This window comes from Lepeophtheirus salmonis, chromosome 7, assembly GCF_016086655.4.
Source record: "Lepeophtheirus salmonis chromosome 7, UVic_Lsal_1.4, whole genome shotgun sequence".
Classification (NCBI taxonomy): Eukaryota; Metazoa; Arthropoda; class Copepoda; order Siphonostomatoida; family Caligidae; genus Lepeophtheirus; species Lepeophtheirus salmonis.
Window position 1 is genome coordinate 5,141,381 of NC_052137.2, and position 15,953 is coordinate 5,157,333.

The following is a 15,953-nucleotide window of genomic DNA, read 5'->3' on the forward strand; positions in this document are numbered from 1 at the left end:
TAAAAAATTAAATTTTTTGGAAAATAAATTTCCAAAATTAAATTTTTTGAAAAAAAATTCAAATATTAAACTATCTAGTAAAAAGCAAAAATTCCTTTATTTTTTGGGAAGGGGCTATAGCCCCTCCAGCCCTGTGGCTGCCCCTGAATATCCTTGAGCCAAAATGTTCTTCGGCAAAATGGTTGATGGCAAAATTACCTTGCGGACAAAAATCATGCATCTTTGTTTCATTTGTTATCTTAGGATCAAATCTTTTGCATTGCCAGGTTGTATATAAATAGTTTTATCCTAAAAAGTATTAAAATAATTTATTTATGTGCGTGTGTCTCGATTAGACCTACAATGATAAAAACGTATTTATTTCCAAAAAAAAGACAAATACAGACTTTAAACATAAAATAATAGTTGTTAAGAATTTTGAGGTGCGTACGTAAGGCAATTTCTAGTTCTGATCAGACCAGATTCCTGAACTCTGGAGGGCAAGTTTTAATTTTTGGCAAATAAGTTGATTTTTTTTTTTTCATAAAAGAAGATCGATTCCTTGTGTCTCAAATTTTTTTAAAGGTATGGGTTGTCAAATCCAAAAAACGAATTATTGTCACCACAGAAAATGGTAGAACGTGTCTTAAATACAAATTAATAATGGAATTAAAACATTTGAAAAAGTTACTTTATATTGAGCAAAATCAGTCATTTCACATATATATATTCACATTGTATATGTTGCATTTTCAAGAGTGTCAAAAGGGGGTGCAGATTTGATTATATGTAACTGAAATGGACAGAAACAACCAAAAAAATTGTATACAAAGAGTTTCTACAATTGTCATATTAAATCATTATAGTTTATAGTAAATCGTTTTAGCTTAGAATTGTTACAGAAATAAGTTAAATATCAATAAAATCTTTTTAATATCATTGGCTATCTTTAAGATAGCTTTTTTGTACTGGTGTGCGTATAATTAAACTGGTCAATGTTGAGGGATATATATATATATGTGTTTGTTTTTCAATAAAAGGGTATATGTTGATACTGATCAGGTGAAGGTCCTTTGTACATATTTTCTATCAAAATTATGATGATTTCCTCATTGGCTCTCATTAAGATATTATTTGATTAGGATCTATAATGAGAGGGATGTCATTTATGTATGTATTCCTATAAATTAGCTCCTGTTATGAATATTACTTCATGAGTGTACTACAAACAATGAAGTTATAATCCTATTAAGATAGTCGTATAACAAGTTTAAATAATTGTTTTCCGGATATTTGTAGGGTTATACCTGTGTTGAGACTCGTTCCAAGACTGAATTGATTTTTTCGGTTTGCTCTTAAACGATTTTTTTAAAAATATTTTAGTAAAGACTGCAAGCTCAGACTATAGACCGAAATATAATCATTGGTCCTTATTTAGGACTGAAGGCTATAGTCCCGTCCAGTTCAGTCATCAGAAAAGTTTGAGAGGGGTACTGGATGGGCCCACCAAACTAAGGATTTTTTCGTTTTACTTGAAAATGTATTATTAATAAAGAAATTTAATATAATTTTTCCAATTTTTTTTCGAACAAATTTAATTTTTTGTTAATAGCTATGATTTTTTTTAAATATCTCTCGAAAGAATTTAAAATCTGATTTTGTTTTTAAAAAAGAGAAATTTAATTTTGAAATTTTTGGAGAAAAATTATGGATTTTTGAGAAAAAAAATCCAAAATTTTTAATTAATTGTTATTATTTGTGGATTTTTGAAACTTTTTTTGAAAAATTTAAAATTTAATTTTTTATAAATAGTTGAAATTTTTTAAATTTTTGTCCAAAAGTTTAATACTTGAAATGTTTGAAATTCTATGGTTAATTAATAAATTATATTTTGTTGAACATTAAAATTCTAAGTTTTCAGATTTTAATGGACAACTGAGTAAAACATTGAAGGCCAAAAAAAGCTATTTAAATATGGGTAAATTTTTAAACCAGCCTCCTTCTACGTAATATTTACAAGAGCGTCTCTAAAAAGGAAGAGGAAATTTAATTAGATTTAAAGCAGTAATAGATTAATTAGTCTTTGTAGGTGACTTGACTCTACATACGAGGGTTTAATTCAATGGACAATTTTCATAGAAGAGAGATAACCTCATATTCTAGCCATTTAACATTTGTATTTTATTTTTCAGAGCCTAAGTGGTCATACAACTCCAGTTGAATGTGTTCGATTTGGTCACACTGAAGAACTTGTTTGTGCAGGATCTCAAAGTGGCGCCCTGAAGATATGGGACTTGGAAGCAGCTCGTCTCGTCCGAACCCTTACAGGTCACAAATCGGGTATTAAATGTATTGATTTTCATCCTTACGGTGATTTCGTCTCTTCTGGATCCACGGATACAAATTTAAAGCTTTGGGATATCCGTCGAAAGGGTTGTATTTTCACGTATAAGGGTCATTCTCAAATGGTCAATTCCCTCAAATTCAGTCCTGATGGACAATGGATAGCCTCTGCGGGAGAAGAAGGGGATGTGAAGGTAAAAATTATAATTAAGTTGTGTAAGGGTATAATATTTATAGAGTCATAAATTATAAGCTTTTACTCGTGTGTAATTTTTGTTAGTTTTTGGCAATCTGATAAGTGTTTTAAGTCTTGTTTTGAGCCGAACAATTACCGAATCGGTTCAACTCGACTTGAGTTGATTTTTAAATTTAAAAAAAAAAATAAAGTTTGATTTAATATTTTATTCGGTGGGCGTAATTTTGATCTCGGAACGTTATAAAATATTTTGATTTCAATTTTTGTATTTAACCTTGTATTTTTATTAACCTTGGAATTTATAACTCTATATTTATTAGTGATGGGACGATTCATAAAATATCCCGATACCGATTCTTTAATATTTTAAATAATAGTGGAAAAATACCATTGTGCTATAATTTATTTTTGAAATAAATTTCGTAAATTAAATTTATAAAATACGATTTCATATTTAAATTTGTTTCAAAATCTACAATTATTCACAAAAAATTAAATTTTTTGATAAAAATTATGAAATATCAAATTTTTAAAGAAAAATATATTATAAACATAATTATTCACAGAAAATTAAATTTTCTGGAAAATATTATAAACATAAAAAGAAAATTAAATTTTCTGGAAAAAAGTTTGCAAAATTAAATTAAGTTTCAATTAATAAATTTTCTTGTAAAAAGCAAAAATTCCTATATTTTTTTATAAGGCAGCCTATTTTTCTTATAACTTAGATTAGTATTAAATACCAGTAATATATTTTAGTCGGAATTACAAATTAAACATTATTTCTCGATGTCGATTCTGGTTGTAGAAAAACACCTGATTCTCAATTCCGATTAATCGTCCCATCACTAATATTTATATATATATTTAAGGTTGTCTTATTGTATTCGTTTTTTTTGTTTTTTTAAATTTAGATATGGGATCTTCGAGCTGGAAAACTCATGAATGAGTTTCATGACCATGGTGGGGCAGTCCATGATGTTGAGTTCCATCCCCATGAATTTCTTTTGGCTTCAGCTTCAGCGGATAGAACTGTTAATTTCTGGGATTTGGAGTCCTTTAATCTCATTTCGACGACTGAGCGAGATACTGGTCCTGTCCGAGCCATTACGTTTCATCCAGATGGGAATATTCTATTCTCTGGCTCTCAGGATTGTCTTAAAGTACAGAACTGGGAGCCCAATAAGCTCTGCGATAATTTGCTCATGGGTTGGGGAAAACTGAAGGATATTGCCATTGCTTCAACACAGTTGGTAAGTTGTTTTTCTTTTCTTTTGGTTTTTTTTTTAGCTATTTTAGTTGAATTAATTGACGACCATTCCAAATGTTTGTATTATGTAAATTAGAGTGGCCCGTTTTTGACTTTATAATCTTTTTCTCTTCTTTACAAATATTTTTTTTGCTGAGGAAAGTAAAATAATGGACTAACAAAGTTTGAAGCCTTTTGAACTTTTTTTGGGGGGGTGGTCGTATTTGGCATTAGAACAAATGGATTTTTGTGCGTAAATTGGGCATTTTTATGCATTTTGTACCGTCCCAATACGATACTATGAGTCAAAAGCTCTATAACTTCTGTGCTATCCTTTGTCTCGATATAATGTGGGCGATGGGCATTTTGTACATAAAAAGCACCATTTTATTCTTCAAGCTCTCAACAAAACCCCATTTTAGTCATTTTTTGATGTATGGTGTGTAAATAAATTAACATAATTGAGACACATATTTTTTTTCGCTTCAATTGGTGTCATTCGTGAAGCAATTGGTTCATTTTTTTGATAAGTTTTACTCGTTTATATTCGCCAACGAAGCTTATGTTTTTCCCCTCAAGAGGCCACTAAATGTTAAGAAGTCGAGTTCAAGATAACTCACAACGTAGAAAACGTATAATGGACCATAAATTAGGAAAACATTGGGATACATAACTCAATTTGATTTTAGGGGGAGGATTTGCGCATAGTGTCCACTCTAGATTTTTTTTGTTCATATTTCAAACTTTTGAACAAAATGTCTTTTATAAACTGCACTGTTTGTAACTTGTGGTCTCTTTAAAATGAATTTCATCTAAGGACAGTTTTGTATTTAGAAATTGGTCCTCTGTTTTCTATGACGTCTTTTATTCCATCTTGGTATATTATTCAGTTCTGCATGATTTTAAGTTAACTCCCATCACCAACGAGGATATACGTGATCTGAAACTTTTCAATGTTCCAAGTGTTTTGTGACTGTAATTTTAGTATTTGAACCGTCCGTTTTTGTTGCGTCTATCACTTCAAGGTTTAAATTTTGATGAATTGCTACGCCAAAAATAGTAAGAGAGGCATCAAACGTTATGTAAGTCTATTTTTTTATTGTTTCCCAGCAGAAAAGGTCTTTGTGCCCCCGGGAATATGAACCCCCAAAAGGGGACACTCTAATATACATTCCTATATTATTGCCCACACCTCTAATTCAATTGCCTTGTAGTTTATGGTTCTATTCCCTTCCCTCATTGCAAAACTCATTTTCTTTTTATTGATACCATTTTAAATTAAAGTCATACTAGTATATTGTATAAATGTAACTTATAGCAAGTAGGTCACAAACAGATGGAAGAAGATATAGTTGGAATTTGTTTGTGCAAATACCACGTGCGGCAAAAATATCTTACCACTTTCAATCTAGAACTTTATCAAGATGTATTTCAGCAACCAGCTGTAATGGTGTATAACTAACATGATGTCTTGGGTACCCTAATCATCGATGTAGCCCCCCTTGGCAGAACAATGATGGCTTCTAGGCGTACACGGAAGGCCTTGCAGATGGCATCCCAGTGCTGCTTGACTGTGTCCTTTATATTTGGGTAACGGCGGTACATGCCTTGGACTCAACATATACCCAAAAAGTGAAGTCCAATGGGTTGGCATCTGGTGGGTAGGGGGCACATTTTCTTTGGCCAGAAAGACATGTTGTGCTCCAACCACTTTTGGACCTTTTTGGATGTGTGTGCAAGCGCAACATCCTGCTGGAACACAGCGTTAATGTCTGGGTAGTTGGCCTAGACCCATGTTAGCATCTTCTCCTACGTTGGTTTCTTGTCAGCATTCAAAAGAGTGAAGACCCAAATTTAGTGGTCACGTTCTGATGGCATATTCTCAGCTTCTAAGATACTTTCAGGGATCTAGTCTTTGTTTGTCTATTTTAGCGTCCAGAACTATGTAACCACAAATTTATAATTAATTGTGGGGTTTGGTAGATCAAAAAAAAACATTTGGAGATTAATAAAGGAAAAACGGTTGATGGGTGTGCTCTTTTTTCTTTTTTTTCATTATTTAATAAGTCGTTGTGGTGTCAACATGTTTTAAATATCTAAAGGTGTCATTGTGCCAAAACTCATGTTGGCTTTTTTGTCATCGCTCCCAGGGTAGGATCTCAAGGTTAGGTTTCTTTTCTCCAGAAATTTGGTCAATTTTACATACGTGTTTGTAACATATTTTATGATTTAAATAGGCTTAAAAAAGAAAACTGAACTATTGTAATTCATAATATTGATTATAAAGTTGGACATCTTTTTAAAATAGTTTGTTCATTCTTTTTTACGACTTGGAACTATTGTCCTTTCGTTTTTGTTGCTGCTGTTATGTCAATGGCTTTGCTAGCCCCTTTTTAGGGCTTTAACTGGGGCGTCCGTAGAGGGTGTACTGGAGGGGCTGTACATAGATTTATTTTGTATTTCGGGAAAATTATGAAGCAGAGCAAAAAATCTTAGATTTTAAATATTTTTTGTCAATAACAATGAACTTTTGAATTTTTTTCAAAAAAATTTTAATTTTTGGATTTGGATAAAACTTAACACTCCTTTAAATTTTACGCCATGCACATATTCGTAATTTTATTGAGTTGAAACCGGTTTATACTTCGAGGCAAGGGTCTTGACTAGTTGTAAACAAAACTCCAGCAAAATCTAAATAGCAAAAGTGAAACAACAGCCGATAATATGGAGAGACGTCGAGTCGAAATTTTGAACTTTCCTAACGGGGAAAACTCCATTGAAATTGCCAAGGTTCTGAACTGCAGCCGCACCACCGTTTACAGCGTGGTAGCCAAAGGGACTCCAGAGGCGACCACTAGATCTAAGTCAAGGCCTCGAAGGTTGGACAAAATGGTTGCTGCCGTGAAAAAGTCTGTCGAGAATAAGAGAGGCAGGGTTACCGTCAGTGGCCTCTCCAGGGAGTTCAACGTCAGCAGAAGGACCATGGACCGGCTAGTTAAGACATATCTTGGCCTTAAGGTATTCAAGAGAACCCCTCCTTGAGCCCTCAAGCCTGTAGACAAGGAAAAATGCCTCGCAAGGTCGAAGATTCTTCTTAACAAGCTTAAGAAAAAGCCAGCCAATGTCGTCGTTTTGTTCAGTGATGAGACACCCTTCAGCCTAGGCGAGATGGTGGCCAACGACACCGAATTTTATCTGGCGGAGTCTCTCGGTACCAGGGATGATGACGTGGTGCATGTGGGTAAGAAAAGGCACTTCACCAACCTCCAGATCCTGGCTGTTGTTGCGTCCAACAGTCAGAAATGTGATCTCATCTTCTTTGAGGACCACGAGAGGCTTAACTCCGGGACGTACTGACAATACTTGAAGGACAAAGTGTTCCCTTGGGCCAAGGCTACTTACGGGGACAGGTGGTGGTGGCAGCAGGACGGTGCCAGCTGCCACACTAGCAACTTTATCCAAGAGGTTCTTCAGATCGAGACTCCAGCCTTTTTCGATCAGTATTCTTGGCTGCCTCACTCGCCTGATTGTTCACCGCTTGACTTTGCAGTATTTGGGCGTTTAAAGGGGATGCTGTCGGGAGTCCAATACAAGTCCAAGGACCAGCTGAAGTCTGCCCTCAAGAATGCCTGAGCCAACCTCGACCAGAGCTTCATCGACATGTCATGCAGCAAGTTCCGGTCGTGACTGGAGTTGGTAGTGGAGAACATGGGCGGCCATATTGAATAGACATGTGTCTAAGACTCTCATCTTTCATGTTAAAATAATTAATTCGTCGACCACTTTAAGAATTACAGAATTATTTAACTATTTTTAAAAATTTCAGAGTGTTCAGTTTTAGACGCGCAGACATGTACATTACTATTTCTCATGGCGGGGCAGCTCAGTATATGCACTGTAAACATTTTTGAAGATTGTTTAGTTGAAGAATGAAAAATTGCATGAGGAAAAATGGCATCCGGCAAGTGTTCAAGAACCCCTACATATATATATATATATATAAGGAACTAGGCTTGAAATTATGTGCCGACTATAAATATATTTCTTCCTTTTTAGCCTCCCCCTCAAATTCATTTCTCCATGGTTTGCAACTTACATAGAATGAATCATTATTATTATGTAGGTACTACTAGGTATTATAATAAATACATAAATGCCATTCGTCTTTTTTTCCCTTCTTTTTGTGTTCAATGTTCATCGACCAAACATTTTGTCTTTTTTTTTTTTTTTTATATATATATTTTGTTTGGAAGAAAGAAAAGAATTACATAGTATTTCCTTTGACTAAGAGTGATTGTGTAGAGTGATAGCGGTGGTTTGTTCGGTCGGTACTCGTGGTGATCATAAGTTCAGCTGCTGCCCTATCATATATATAATGTCCATCCCTCGCATCAATCACATACATTATGAGTATTTAAGACTACCCAGTGTGAGTTCCTTTAAAATCTCTGAATTAATACGTGAAGTAAAAAGTCCTGAGCGTTTTTTCGCTTTATTTTAACAAGAAAATTAACATAGTCAGGAATATCCGATTTAGATGGTTCGAAACGGGTTTCTGGATTATCTTCCGTTCCTGAGCCATGGAATAAGTGCTCAAATGCCGGTTCAACTCGACTATTTCCATATTTTCTCGATATTTTCTATGATTGGTCTACCTGATTGTCCCTCATTTTCGACCTCTACATTACCAAAACGGAAACGTTGGAACCACTGTTTTGCTGTTGCATTTGGGTCCATAAACAGTATCAATTTATTTGGCTGCCTCCTTTGAGTTTTCATCTTAGTCTTAGGAATACTGAAGAATCAGGGGTGGCTGTAGAATTATATTTTAAGGGGAACTTGCTTTTTACATTTAAAAAAAAAAAAATCCAAAAATTTTAATTTTTGGAAAAAAAATAAAAAATTAAATTTTTTCAAAAATTCACAGCTGTTCATAAAAAATAATTTTTTTTTTGGAAAAAATAGTAAATAATGAATATTCTGGGGAAAAAAATTCAAAAATCTACAGCTATTCATCAAATTTTTAATTTTTTGGAAAAAAAAGTCCAAAAATCCACAGCTGTGGGAAAACATTCCAATTCAAATATTACATTTTCTATTAAAAAGCAAAATTCCTTAATTTGGGGGAGGGAGCTACAGGCCCTCCAGCCAAAGCCCTGAAACGCCCCACAAAATGTATCTAATTATTTGGGGTTTTTTTACTTCCATTTTGGAACGCTGCAACAAATAACTGTTTTCACCTAACACAAAACTGTAAATGAGCTTTTTTCAAGGGTACGCTTCACCTTTAAGCATACTTCAAGCATCTATTTTTATCCAATATAAGATATAGCTCACTCAAGACATCTAGCGCAAAAACAACTCTGAATTTTTTACATAGCTAATATTATAATTATGTGTGAATTGTTTTTTTAATCTTAAAGTTAATATTTTTTTTCCCTCCTCAATTTTCAGATTGGAGCGGCTCATCAAATGTCGACTGTTTCATTATATGTCGTGGATTTGAAGAAAGTGAAGCCGTTTGGCTCCAGCAAAATATCCCAACCCCTACTTCCCTCTTTGAGTACCAATAATTTAAACAATCATATTAATAATAACTCACTTAGCAATCAGCTGAACCTCAACAACAATATGATCAACAACAATAATCACAATGGCAATCAAAACTTCCGATCCGGAACCACCGTAAGACGTTCTTTCACCAAGGAGCGTCCCAGTTATCAAGTTAAAATGTCCGAAGAACAATGCTCCGATAAATCTGGAACCGATCCAGAAGACTCTGATAACTTCAGTCAAGCGGATATTACGGACTATCGAAATTATGAACATATATTTCGTCCTAGGAAAAGGGAGCTGAATCGAACGCCGCCCCCTCCAGATGAACTCTTTTTGGATCCTTCTGAGTGTGGAGGGGATTTACAAACCATCACCGCCACAACCACTACTCTTGGAGTCGTGATTGAAACAACACAACAACAGGCGATTGTTTCAGCTCCAGCACCACCAATTACTGCCACCAGACCTGCTGAGCTTCGGCTCATGTCGAGTAAAAAAGCCTCTCCAAGTCCGACACGTCGCAGCGGGCAAAACTCTAACAGCATTAATATTATTCCTACTAACACTGTGAGGCATCGAAGAGGATCTAGTTCCGGTACTCCTACACGACCTGCGTCTGTATACGACACTCCTGTGTCGTACGAAAACGGAAAGACCACTGTGCATATGAGGGAAAATACTCCGGGTTCCCCTGTTTCTGGAAGAAATCAAAGATCTACTAGTGTACAGCCTAGATCCTCCAACAATCCGGAGTATAGGTAAGTTCAAAATAACTACTTGATCAATTTTATACTGTATGCCTGACCCAAATCTGAACAAGTATAAAAGGTTTAAAATTAAGAGTAAGTAATAGAGTTACAAGCTTGGAATTTCCATCGATTTTTATGATTTCATGAAGAAAATTTTCAAGTAACTTGTTGAATCTTTTTTTTATTTAAATCACGGAACAAATAAAACAAAGCAACATTCTGATTTTCCTATGCGCAGGAATAAAGCCGGAAATATTGTCAACTAGTTAGAGTGCTTCTGCACCACTGAGTATACAGCTAGAGACATATTTGAGGCATCTGGTTCAATTTGAAGTCTTAAACTCCAAAGATCTGCTAAAATCCAATTATCTTATTTTTCGCCTGCATCCATCTGGCTCCAATTATCATCAGATCTGAGTGTTGTGAAGGAGGGGCCTGTCGAACGTCTCACAGGAATGTGGATTACCTGAAGGCTTCCATCGTTACAACCTGGGACAAAATGGATGAGGTTTACATTGTTCTGACATTAGGACCCCTTTGGAGGCTTTTGTAGCAGCTAATGGGAATCATATGGAATAAATTCCAACTTAATTATATGAGGATTTATTAAGTAAAATTTCAAGTTTCTAACTCTTATTGCTGTTGAGATATATGGTTGTAGAAATATTTGTTCAGATTTCCGTTACATACACTATATATTGAAATACAATCGATTGATAAGAGATTATTTTGTTACTGTTATATTCATGTTTAGTGTATACAGCTCAATCAATTCCTTGAATTCATCAAATGTATTCCGAAGAATATTTACGTCATGCAAAGTGAATGTCTTAATACAAATTCTACATTTTTTTTTCCAGGAACGGAGAGGATTTCAACTCATATGATACTAATTTTCGATGTAATTCCCTTACTCGTGGAGGTTCTGGATCTCGAGTTTCTTCTACAACTGATTTGAGCAGCGCTCCTTTAAATCCTATTTCTCGTGTCCAAATTTCTAGTAACACATCAAATACAAATCGCCCTTCTGCTACTGATCGTCCAAATTTAGTCAGACGCTCTTGTCCACCAAACGAATATTCACATAGCATTCCACAGTCCAACTCCAATCCTGGTACACCCACTTATGAAGTTCCTATGAATAGTAGTGGTGGATCTCTTTATAGTGGGAGTAGCAATCTCCTACCGGAAAAAGAACAACTTCACTTATTTCAACCACAACAAGAACAAATAGTTCCCATGAATTCCGATAAACCCTCCGGGATACAAATGGATGATTTTTTACCTAAGAAAGTAAATTTAATGAGCTTGACTGCTCCCTGTTTTTCAAGCACGTCTAAATTTAGTAGTTTATATGAACGCTACAATCAACCCGTAGGAGAATTGTCAGAATCAGAAGTAACTTCCTCGATACTCAATGGTCATGAATCTATGATGTCTGTCCTCACGGCGAGGGGGCGTAATTTAGAAATTATTCAACGAATGTGGCAGTCAAAAGACGCCAAAACAGGTACTTATATTTAATTACAATGTGGGGTTATCTTCTGAGATCTCGGAAATTTATACTCAGGGCCAGTTTTTGTGTGAGTGGGGACTAAGATAAATGTAAGGAGTCCTTTTCTTTCATTCCTTTCTTTAAAAGATCCCATGAGGATTGGGATATTGAAGGGAAGTATGTCTGTAAATCATCAAAATCAGGCTTTGCCAAAAATATAAATTGTCAGTGTCGTCAATCTATAGCCCAGATGCTAATCCACTTGGCTATTCCTTCTCGCCACATATTAGAGATGAATGTATATATAGAGAACATGATAGAAGTGAAGAGTAATTAAAGGATGCTATTGACCAGGCCTGTATTGAAATAGATCCGTAAATTATGCGTCTCTTTTCGTAAAATAGTACTACCATAGTAATACCTAATTGTGACAGTATCGAATAGATAAATAGCTGACAGGGTTGGAAATAGTTTTGTAAAATTTAATAGGTTAGGGGCAAAATAAATTTCGTATTTTTTGCTTTATTTTAATGGTTGATAAGAAGTGTTGCAATCATCCGATTTAAGCCAAGTATGCCCCATTATGTTTGATAAGTTGTTGCCAACGAGAATCCAACTTCATAACGCCATTCTCGTCGGGCCCTTGTCCCTATTGGCTAAAAAATCGGACGTTTTCACAGACCTCTATTGAGGCCAAATTTGTGACCCCAGCCACAAGTGGCAGAACTGGCCAATCTTAATACCGTCCAAAAAGGTTTTGTAGGTTACTTTCACATCTTTACAACACCTTATCATGTGATCCGATATAAATAATAAACAATTTTTACGTAGTTAAAAAAAAGGGCAGGAAATACGAAATTACTTTTTCCGCAAGTTAATATTATAAGAAATATGTAAAATCTTCAAGAATAGTATGAAAAATATTTACGTTTTCATTTTGTACCCGTTAAAGGAAATATGAATTAACTTTGGATTTTTCAAGACTATTTTGAATAAATGTTTTCTTCCTAAAAGGAATGTCTTAATTTTCACACTCAAGTACAAACATCCTTCATCTAATATTTTATTTTTTATCTTCCTCTAAAATAGCTGTTGATCAAGCTATATCTCTCCGAGATCAAGCAGTCATTGTAGACTTATTATCCGTTATCACATTAAGGCCTTCTATTTGGAACTTGGATTTATGTACTGCATTATTACCTTCCATTGGAGAATTACTACAAAGTAAATATGAGATGTAAGTTGCTTCTAGAAATTATAATCATTTATAATTTACGACCTGTTTATTTTATCATTGTAGGTATATTAACATTGGCTGCGGAGCCATGAAGCTAATATTGAAAAACTTTGCCTCTGTGATAAAGTCAAATATCGATAGTCCGGTGCAGAACCTTGGGGTCGATATTTCCAGAGAAGAAAGGTATTATTTTGTAAATTTACTCACGACCAGTCAAGAAAATGTCAACATTTTTTCTGGCCTTGGATTGGATATTTTTTAAAACCACATATAGAGTGGAAAATTTTGAAAACGCCATTTACCTTTAATTACCATGTATGCTTGGACAAGTTACAACTTGTCCAATCACATTGTACATATTAAGAGGACAGGGGTAGGGAGTGAGCTGTACTGCCTTTAACCCACCCCCAAATAAAGTATTTTTTGCTTTTAACTAGAACTTTTTTGGCCAGAATGGAATAATTGGGAAATCTTTAAAGGCTTATAACGAACAAACTAGTTATTATTACAAACAAGCTACATTAAATGATGGATGGAGTAGCCCAAGGGAGGAAATATATTTTCCAGTCAGACACTGGCCCACAAAACCATAAAAAGTCCAGGATATTTTGGCCAAAAAAGGTTCTCACTTTTGGTGCCCAGATTTTTCTCTCGCAAACAACTCTGAGCCCATGCGATTTCTATCTCAGGAAGAGGGTGGAGCATTCACCTGTGGAGATCCTGCAGAAGTCAATCACTTGTACAATGAAAATGCCACATTCATACGAAGTCGCCCGGCCTGCCAACGCTTCTCGAGCCGTTGGCCGAGGTTGTGAAGAGAGATGGATCTCAATATAAATAATTGAATGCCATAAAATGTAGCTTTCAAATAACATAAAACAATATGATTCTTGGGCATCTAGTTTGTTCGTTATACGCCTTGAAATATTTTCCGAATGTATCTAGACCACATTGTACATCATTTAGTGTTATTTTCCCCAGTGAAATATCACAACTAAAGATAATTTTTTATTATTTATGTATCTTTTTCTAACTCGGATAAAATACGTTGTAAAAAGTAGAGAAAATCAAATAATAATGGACCTTGCCATTACAAGTCTTATAAATTCGTCATTTTGGATCACAAATATACAAATCCTAGTTTGTTGTGAAGTGAGGGCATACAAACAACCTCATAATTGGAGAAAAAAAAGATCATCTTGAGAAAATATATTTAAATTATTTTGCTTGAAAAAAGATTTTTCAATATTTATTAAGATATCAAGGTTAATTGATGGCTTAATATACTAGAATATATGAAATATTGCAACATGGAGCTAATCCCCTCCACTTTTTTTAGCTGCATTAATTCCCCCTCCCCTGTTTTAAAAACAATGGGCAGAGCATGTCTTTTTGGACCACAAAAGCAAAATTTTTGGTTTATAAACCTCATTTCATAGTACTGGAGGTAAAATCCGTGATCAGGAACACAGCATTTCAATCCAAGGGGGATAAAATGAGTTGACTAATGTGTTATTGGTTGGGATGTGAAAATTGGCTAAATTTTAATGAGCGTATTAAAAAAAAAAGTATATATTGGTAAGAGCAAAATATGAGCTCTCTATTTAATCATTCTGCTTTTTAAAAGAAGTTCTAACGTATCAGCGACTAAGTATCACTTTGTGTTATAGGGATATCTGTATAGAAAGTTTAAAACACTGTTCAGATTGCTAACAAGACCTAAACATGCCCACTAATAATGTATAGGATTTATATGCCCAGTGGTCTCAGCCAGCAGATATATCGTCCCTCAAAGTTGCCATATTTTGGTTGAGGTTTTCTCAGCCATGGTTTTTACGCTTGCCTTAATTTAGCCAATATTCACTGATGTCCCTAGTTATTGACTTTTTTTCATTTGTCTATATCTCTTTCTTTGTTATTTCTAGGCATAATAAATGTATGCAATGCTACAAGGACTTGGTGAAGATTCGTTCATTAATTTTGAAGAAGCAAAACATAGCTGGAAAAATTGGTCATACATACAGAGAACTATCTATTCTTATGCAATATTTGGACTGAATTAATTAAACAAATGTATTTATACATATTTAATAAATACATATATATGAACGAAATTGAATTTACGATTGACGATGTCTCATTTATGATGATAATGTAACCATAACAATTCCAATCGGAGAAATATCTTGGAAGAAAGAAAAGAAAATAATACCATTCAGTTTTTTGCATGTATAACTATTCAATTTTAATTATTATAATCATTATATGGAAAGCAAATCGTACTTTCAAAATTGTCTGTCAATTATTATATATTTTTTTTAAGAAAAAAAAAAGCCTTACTAACTATTTTTTTAGAAATATTTCACCCAAGTTTTGGTTGCTGTTGTGTTACAAGTCCAAATACCTAATCTCAATCTCTCTCTCTCAAATTTTTTTTATGTTATTCTTAAAAAATACATTATGGATGTGTTATGATGGACAAATGTGTACTTATAATAATTATAATCCATGGATGAATCACACTATAGCCACGAAAGCTGCCCTGCCCAATAGATACTTTGAGAATGATCTTCGTATAGTGTACCAGAGTTATTCCTACTTATTTATTAACTGGGAAAAAGACAAGTTTCCTCTGTTCACAAAATGACTTATTACATATTATTCATTATTACATTATATATTATTTTTTTTGGCTCAATAATATCTTACATTTGTCAATAATTTTTGTTGTTCTTTCATTGTTTGTTGGACTATCTAATATGCCACATAAAGGTGGGCTCATTGGCTCTAAGTAATTTTACGGCAAGGCATATTCGCTGCCCTTTAATGTTATTGTATTAAAGGATCATCATTACTGTTAAAAGATTTTTTTCTTGGTATCGATATAGTTTTTTCTCATTTCTTCAAGGATCACCTAAGAACATAAACACTTGTCAATGAGTTATTTCGGAATATATCCTTATAAGCACTCAACACATCTTAATTTCTTCACTATAGATCATTTTCATAGACGTCATGAATTGCAGCATGATTGAAGGAGACGCTATTTTGGAGGCTTAAAGTTGATATTTTTACTGCATAAAATGAACAAATTTCCAAAAAATATACATTAAATCAAAATTAATAGAAATAAAAGGTTATCCTATCAT

At 34.1% G+C, this 15,953-nt stretch overlaps 1 protein-coding gene across 1 annotated transcript in view; it reads left to right on the forward strand.

Annotated features, from left to right (window-relative positions):
- kat80 (katanin 80) overlaps positions 1–15,525 on the forward strand; it is a 178,504-nt gene extending 162,979 nt beyond the window's left edge. The window contains exons 3-9 of the mRNA XM_071890121.1: positions 2,172–2,516; positions 3,433–3,771; positions 9,222–10,081; positions 10,933–11,582; positions 12,657–12,804; positions 12,868–12,987; positions 14,730–15,525. Coding sequence (XP_071746222.1) covers positions 2,172–2,516; positions 3,433–3,771; positions 9,222–10,081; positions 10,933–11,582; positions 12,657–12,804; positions 12,868–12,987; positions 14,730–14,862 — 2,595 coding nt within the window. The 3' untranslated portion in view covers positions 14,863–15,525. The remainder of the gene's footprint in view (positions 1–2,171; positions 2,517–3,432; positions 3,772–9,221; positions 10,082–10,932; positions 11,583–12,656; positions 12,805–12,867; positions 12,988–14,729) is intronic.
- Positions 15,526–15,953: the final 428 nt, after the last annotated feature.